This window comes from Lagopus leucura, unplaced genomic scaffold, assembly GCF_019238085.1.
Source record: "Lagopus leucura isolate 7727_CA_CO unplaced genomic scaffold, USGS_WTPT01 33689-0_obj-0_obj, whole genome shotgun sequence".
In the NCBI taxonomy this organism is placed as follows: domain Eukaryota; kingdom Metazoa; phylum Chordata; class Aves; order Galliformes; family Phasianidae; genus Lagopus; species Lagopus leucura.
The window spans coordinates 290-8107 of record NW_024963009.1 but is presented as its reverse complement, the minus strand read 5'-3'; the positions used below and the strand labels follow the sequence as shown (position 1 = coordinate 8107).

General features: G+C 58.3%; 1 protein-coding gene and 1 pseudogene across 1 annotated transcript; one reads left to right on the top strand and one right to left on the bottom strand.

Annotated features, from left to right (window-relative positions):
• On the bottom strand, positions 1–46 carry LOC122190931 (annotated as a pseudogene; the record flags this gene model as incomplete).
• A 1505-nt stretch (positions 47–1551) lies between these two features.
• On the top strand, positions 1552–4225 carry LOC122190930 (C-type lectin domain family 2 member B-like). The gene is made up of 5 exons (XM_042891077.1): positions 1552–1726; positions 2382–2483; positions 2858–2943; positions 3148–3254; positions 3354–4225. Exons 1-5 carry the CDS (start codon positions 1642–1644, stop codon positions 3493–3495), a joined length of 522 nt encoding a protein of 173 aa, XP_042747011.1. The 5' UTR covers positions 1552–1641; the 3' UTR covers positions 3496–4225.
• The last annotated feature ends 3593 nt before the right edge of the window (positions 4226–7818 follow it).

Genomic DNA, 7818 nt, shown 5'->3' with positions numbered 1-7818 from the left:
AGAACAGATACTACACTTGATCTTAGCCAAAAGGCCGAGAAGCGATAACCTTCTTATTGCCCGGGCGCCACCCACCCCAACGCCCACCCCCGACATCTCACGGACGCGCACACGCTGCCCGCACCGACCCTCCCCCGCCGCCCCACCGCCGCTCCCCACCACGCAGCGCCCCGCTCCGTTCCCGCTCCGCCCCGATATCTGCCCGTTCCCCGGTTCTTCGTGTTTTGAGAACTACCGGCGGCCCCTGCGCCGCAGATTAGCATAGCCCCGCCCTTGGCGCACACCTCCCCTTTTGGGCGTGGCGCCGCAGACCCCGCCCCCAACTCTGGCCCCTCCCCTCTCCGCTCGACTCCTTCCCTTGTTACCGCAGAGAGCGGCGTTGCTGCTGCGCGTGCGCACTGCGATCGGCGGGGCAGCGTGGCGGCCGTCGTAGGGCTGTGCTGCGGACGGGGAGACGCGGAACGTACGGCACAACGAACGCGGGCGGAACGGCCTCGGGCACCTACAGCGACGGAGCGCCGCGCGGCTGGGCTTCCCCTCCGTGACCGCGGGGCGGCGCTGCCGAGCCGTCGCTCCCCGGCGGCAGCGGCGCTGGGCGCTACGAGTAGAACGGCAGCCGATGTGCGGGCGTGCGGAGATGGGATCGGGAACGGCACGGCGCTGCGGGAGTCGCGAGGGGAGACGGGGGGGAAGGAAGGCGGAGGGACGAAGGGCAATCAACGCAATGAGCCTGTTCATATCCTTGTCCAGGGTTTCTGATTCGTAAAGGCGTTCTCACACTGTCCAGGGCTGGGATGTGGAACTTGTCCTGAGCTCCTGGCTCAGAGCCGTTCCAGACGGCTGCGCAGAGCAGGGCTGCACTCTCCGTACCTATAAATTACTCCATCTACCTGCTGAGCGTGTGCCCTCCCCTCTCTGAGCTGCAGGGCCTCAGTGTCTCCCTGGCAGTTAGGGGCCAACGCTGAGCGCAGTGCTGAACTGCGGCCCCAGCAGCGCCATGCCGAGGACGGGCACCTCCTGCTCTGCTGCCCGCACCGCTGCTGCTACGAACCGGGACACCATTGGCCTTCTTGGCCACCCAGGCACAATGCTGGCTCATGTCCTTGTGTCTTTTTCACCCCATTTGCCTCTGCCCCATCTCGTGTTTGTCCCACTAATGCCATGTGATTGCTGTCAATGTACTTTGCTCCATGTCCTTTCCTAGAGCTGAGGTCAACTCATGGCATTTTGGTTGGAATGTCCCCAAGGATCAATACAACCCAATCCCCCTCCACAGGCAGCGCTGCCAGCCGTTACACCACGCCCTGGATCGGAGTGCCGCGGCCCCATCCAGCCGACCTGGAGCACAGCCAGGGGCGGATCATCTGCAGCCAATAAGGGCAGCTGTGGCAGAGTTTCTCCTGACATCTAACATAAATCTGCCCTCCTTTAGTTTACTCTCCCTTGCCCTGCGTCCCCGTGAAAACATTTCATTCCCCTCAAGTGAATGCGCTCTTTGCCGTCCCTCCCTGCAGCGCCCATCCTGTCACTCCGGGCTTCGCCAAGAAGAGCGCTCCACCAGCACCGCTGTGCCCTCAGCCCGACCCTTCTCTGCCCCTGTGCCCGCACACGCCGGGCGCAGCCCCGCACCTCCGCGCTGCTATGGAAGAAAGAGAGCGGCTGAGCGCTTCCCCGCACCGAGAGGTGACGATCCAGCCGGGAGACGGAGAACAGCAGCCTCGGCGGGGTAATGCCGGGAGGCAGCGGGAAAGGGCCGAGCGGGGAAAAGAGCCCGAGCCCACGGGAGGGGAGAGAGCGGCGGGAGTGAGCGGGGAGCTGCGCTGAGAGTGCGGGAGAGAAGGAGAGTCCGAGTGCGGGAGAAGGGACGGACGGGCAGCGCGGGGACAGCGCGAGGACGGGGCTGGGATGGCAGCGAGAGCGTTGGAAAGGTAGCAGCCAGGAGTGAGAGGATGGGCGCTGCAGGGAGGGAGGGCAAAGAGCTCTTTTCTGCCTTGTGCGGAGCTGCGGGGGGCGGAGTGGATGGGGGATGGAGTTCCGTCCCGCCGAGCCCGTGAGTCACCTGCAGCGCTCCGTTCTGTGCCGGCTCGTAGCGGCAGCGGTGCGGGCAGCAGAGCAGGAGGTGCCCGTCCACTGCATGGCGCTGCTGGGGCCGCAGCTCAGCGTTGGCCCCTCACTGCCAGGGAGACACTGAGGCCCTGCAGCTCAGAGAGGGGAGCGGAGCCGTGGGGGTCTGCAGCACAGCGCTGTGGGGCTGTGGTCCAAAGTGATGCGGTTTGGTGGGGAATGGTGGTGGTCTGTGGATGGTTGGACTGCATGATCTTGGAGGTGTTTTGCAACCATGTTGATTGTGTGCCTGCATGAACTGCTCTCTGTCTGACCAGGCTCCAAATGCAGTGAGCTGTGGAAGAAGAGGTGCCGTATGCTCTGCATGGCTGTGTGTGCAGAGCCATGGATCCTTGCTTTGGTGCTGCTGGCCGTGATAGGTGAGTGCCACCCGCATCCCATGGGGATGGAACCTGTATGGTGGGTGTAGGACGGGGGACGATGGGGTTTCCCAGCGTCCTGAGCTGCTCCCCAAGCACAGCCCCCATCCCAGCTCCTGGGGTGCCCACGTGGTGCCCCAAACCGCCTTCTGCTCCACCTTCCCAGCCTCTGCCACCGCTGCGAGGCCATCGCCCCATGGCTGTGCATCCCAAGCCCACGCCTGCTGCAGGGGAACCTTCTTTGCCTCTCACTCGCCCAACTCTCTCCCTCTCAGTGCTCCAGCATTCTGTGTTGTGCTCACCTCGCCCACCCTTCTCCCACGTCTGCCCCGACGCCTGGCTCGGTTTGCAAGGGAAATGCTTTTATTTCTCAGCCAACGAGAGTGACTGGGACAGCAGCAGGGAGCACTGCCAGCGCCTCGGAGCTTCCCTGGCCACCGTGGACACGGAGGAGCAGATGGTGAGAGCAGGGCGTGAGCCGCAGTGCCAACACGGGGGTGGGAAACCCACACTTGTGGGGCCGCACCAACGGCTCCCGGTGCCCCCAAGTGGCCCCCCCGCCAAAGCCACGAGGAGATGCCTTGCAGCGAGGTGGCAGCTGAGACGTGGGCCTGAGGGGGGAAAGTGCTCCAACGGCTGCAGTCACACCTGGGTTTGTTCAAAGGAATTCATGCTGCGGTACCTGGGCCCGGCAAACTGTTGGATTGGGCTGCACAGGGCAGAAGGGGACGAGCGCTGGACGTGGGCCGACGGCAGCACCTTCAGCAACTGGTCAGTGCGTGCGTCCGTCTGTCTGTCTGGGATGTCTGTCAGGGTCTGTTTGGGATGGGCTGGGATTGGGTTTCCCATTCTGCTCCCTGCTGTGCTCAGGTTCCAGCTGCGAGGCGGAGGCCGATGTGCGTACCTGAATGGGGACAGGATCAGCTCAGCCCTGTGCCACACTAAGAAGTTGTGGGTGTGCAGCAGAGCCGACAGCTTCGTCCTCTGGAGGAATGGGACAAATCCACAGTGACAGATCCCAGCCCAGCCAGCTCGTGCCAATGCTGCTGGGCACGGCCATGCCATGGCTGTGTGCTGGAATCTGCCTCTTTCCAGCACTGCTGCAGCTGTTCCTGCACGGAGCCACGCAGCTCTGCTGCTCGTTATCTGTCAGGGAACATGTTTAATTGCACCGTGCCATAAAGGAAGGGTCCTTTGTGGGTCCTTACAGGTCACAGCGCTGTGGGACGGGTGGGTGGGCAGGGTGAGGATCGCTGCCCCCGACCCCTGGAGCTGCCAGGACCTGGAGCAGCGCAGCCAGCAGTGTGAGCAGAGCACAGAGCAGCGCTGCGTCCCGCGGGGTTCAGCCAACACTTTGTGCTCCGGGTTTTGATTTTGTTCTGTTTGGTTCTTGCCACACGCACTGTTGTTGTTGTTGTTTCATGTTAATAATGATCTAATTGTAAATAATGATCTAATGTAAATCTCATGTAAATAATGATCTAATTCTGTGATATTTCAGTATATTTACATAACATAAATTATATACCATAGAGAACAGTATAATGTTACTGCTGCTAATAATAATTGCCCCAAGTCTTCATTCATTGCCATTGTTATCAATATATTCCCCATTTTTACTAGACTGTTATGAATCCCATTTATTCAAGATCCTTGCCTCAATTCCCCAAGTTTTATCACTCCATTAATACCGTTGTTAATCACACCATTATCATCAATACATTTTGTAGTTATTTTTATAATTGTTGTCTCGTTTCCCTGATTGGCACCATTTCATTTCATGTTTATGCCATCATTAATTGCATGGTGACGATTATTGCTCCAAACCCCCATGATTTCCATTCTTGTCCTCCTGCGGGAGAAGGGACGGGCAGCGCGGGGACAGCGCGAGGACGGGGCTGGGATGGCAGCGAGGGCGTTGGAAAGGCAGCAGCCCGGAGTGAGAGGATGGGCGCTGCAGGGAGGGACGGCAAAGAGCGCGTTCACATGGAGCACAAACTTCACAGCCAGATGCGGACAGGACCTGGGGTAGTAATGGTTGTAAAGCAAAGGAGGTTGGATTCAGTTTTGATATCAGGGGAGCTGTTTTGTGAGGAAGCGGTTGTGGGAACGTAAGAAAAAGCTGCTCAGAGCAGCAGCTGTGGAGCAAGACAAGTGGCATGAGAGCCAAGGACACCTTTAGAAGAAGAAAGAACATCTCACGGCTCTGACTGGCTGAGCGCCTGTGTCTATGGCTGGGGAGTGTTTTGCAGGATGCTCTGTTAACATGTATAAATAGAGTAGTGCTTAAGAGTATTTACACGAACAGCTTGTAAGCATATTGGTGTGCTGTTATGTCTCCGGCCGCGTTCCTGAAAGTCCAGAGGCTTCCCCACAGTGGTGAGGTGCTGGCACGGCTGCCCTTAGAGGCTGCGGATGCTCCCCCTCTGGCTGTGCTCCAGGCCAGGCTGGATGGGGCCCCAGATCTCCGATCCAGGATGTGGTGCAACGGCTGGCAGCGCTGCCTGTGGAGGGGGGTTGGCACGTGGTGATCCTTGGGGTTTTTCCACCCTACGGTCAACTGCACCCAGGGCCTGAGAAGGTCATGGAGGAAATTACCTTGAGAGCAAACACATGGCATGGATCATAGCATCATACAATCATAGAAAGGCCCACAGTGCTCATCTGGTGCCAACCCCCCGCTGTGTGCAGGGTCACCAACCAGCACACCAGGCTGCCCAGAGCCACATCCAGCCTGGCCTTGAATGCCTCCAGGGATGGGGCATCCACAACACAGCATCACAGAATCACAGAATCGTAGGGGTTGGAAGGGACCTCCAGAGATCAGAGTCCAACCCCCTGCCGAAGCAGGTTCCCTACAGCAGGTCGCACAGAGAGGCGTCCAGGTGAGACGTGAATATCTGCAGAGAAGGAGACCCCACCACCACCTGGCAGCCTGTTCCAGTGCTCCTCACCTCACCTGAAGAAATCCTTGTGCACATTTGTGTGGAACTTCCTCTGCTGCAGTTTCTGGCCGTTTCCCCTCATCCTGTCTGCACACACTTGTGGAAACGGTCCGGCCTCGCCGCTCTGCCCCCCACACCTCATATATTTACAGACCTGGATCAGGTCCCCTCTCAGTCTTCTTTTCTCCAGGCTGAACAGACCCAGTTCCCTCAGCCTTTCCCCATAGCAGAGATGCTCCAGGCCCCTCCCCATCTTGGTGGCCCTCCGCTGGACTCTTCCCAAGAGATCCCTGTCTGTTTTGTACTGGGGAGCCCAGAACTGGACGCAGTGCTCCAGCCTCCTTGGGCAACCTGTTCCAGTGCCTCACCGCCCTCTGGCTGAAAAACTTGCTCCTCATATCCAACCCAAACCTCCCCTGTCTCACTTTAAAGCCATTCCCCTTGTCCCATCACCACCCACCCTCACAAACAGCCATTCCCCCTCCTGTTTATACGCTCCCTTCAACTACTGGAAGGCCACCATGAGGTCTCCTTGCAGCCTTCTCTTCTCCAGCAAGTGGGACAATGAGGGGATGGGGCCCAGCCACCTGCTGAATCACGAGAACATCTTTTCTATGTTGTGACAACAGCCTTTTTCCACATAACTTGAGTAGACTCAAACTGAAGGACAGGAGACATGTGTACCGTAAGCCAAGCAGATTGCAGAGTCCACTGACCATCAAATAAGGACAAGAACGTGGAACAGACGTCTTGTTGTAGAAGGTAAGACAGCAGTAAAAATGCCTCACTTCAATACAGCACCACTGGGAGCCGGGCTGGGCTACCCCCCTTTGAAAGGTGGGAAATTCACAGTGAGAATGATCACCAGCCTCCATCCCAGGACCACCAGAGACCCCCACCACGACGTTAGGACACACGCCCAAAAGGGAGGGACACGATGTTAACTTTGTCTTGGCATTTCTGCCCACGTCCTTGACAAGCGATGGCTGTGCATGCGCTCTACCTCTGAATATGCAGCTGCTGCATGCTGGCGGAATGATGCCCATGCACACAGCGCTGCAGTAAAGGAAGGCCTGCTTGAGACAGCTGCCATGTCAAGTTACTCTGTTGGAATTGTCAGCTCCAGTTGGTGACCCGGCAGGAGACCCTCTGCTCGGCTGTGGACCCACCGAGAGGAGAACGCCCCGCGCCCACCGGCAGCTCGTCCGGGAGGGACTGCAAGTCTGAGGAGGGTCAGCGCAGGGGCAGACAGCGTCCTGTGGGTAAAGGTACCCCTGAGCCTGGGTTCTCTTTCTCTGGTTCTGCTCTTTGCTTAAGGCCTCTGGCAGAAGCACTCGTGGGTCGCGTTGGGCAGCGCAGCGTGCACGGCAGCAAAACTGCATCGGCCCTGAAGGCACCAAGTGCTATTTTGGTAAATGGGAGCTGGCAGAGGTGATTGCTGAACCGCTTTCTGTCATCTTTGAGAGGTCTTGGAGGACGGGGGAGGTGCCTGAAGACTGGAAGATAGCCAATGTCACTCCAGTCTTCAAAACGGGCAAGAAGGAAGATCCTGGCAATTATAGGCCAGTCAGCCTCACCTCTGTCCCTGGAAAGGTGATGGAACAGCTGTGCTGGATGTCATCTCCAGACAACTGGAAGAAGAGGAGGTTATCAGGAGTAGTCAGCACGGGTTCAGCAGGGGGAGGTCGTGCTTGACCAACCTGGTGGCCTTCTGTGATGTTGTCTCTGGCTGGGTGGATGGGGGGAGAGCAGTGGATATAGTCTACCTTGATTTCAGCAAGGCTTTTGATGCTGTCCCCCACAACATCCTTATAACAAAGCTGAGGAAGTGTGGGATAGATGAGTGGACAGTGAGGTGGGTTGAGAACTGGCTGACTGGCAGAGCGCAGAGGGTCATTGTTGGCGGTGCAGAGTCCGGTTGGAAGCCTGTAACCAGTGGTGCCCCCCAGGGGTCGGTGCTGGGTCCGGTCTAGTTCAACATCTTCATCAATGACCTTGATGAGGGGATGGTGGCCACCCTCAGCATGTTTGCTGATGATACGAAGTTGGGCGGATTGGCTGACAGCCTGAGGGCCGTGCTGCCATTCAGCGGGAGCTGGACAGGCTGGAGAGCTGGGCAGAAAAAAAACGGATGAGGTTTAACAAAAGCAAGGGTAGAGTCTTGCATCTGGGGAGGAATAATTGCATGCACCAGTACAGGTTGGGGGATGAGCTGCTGGAGATTTGCTCTGCGGAGAGGGACCTGGGTGTCCTGGTGGACGACAGGTTGCCATGAGCCAACAGTGTGCCCTTGTGGCCAAAAAGGCCAATGGCGTCCTGGGGTGCATTAAAAAGGACCGCCGATCGCATTGCGCACGCGCAGCAGCAACGCCGCTCTCTGCAGTAACAGG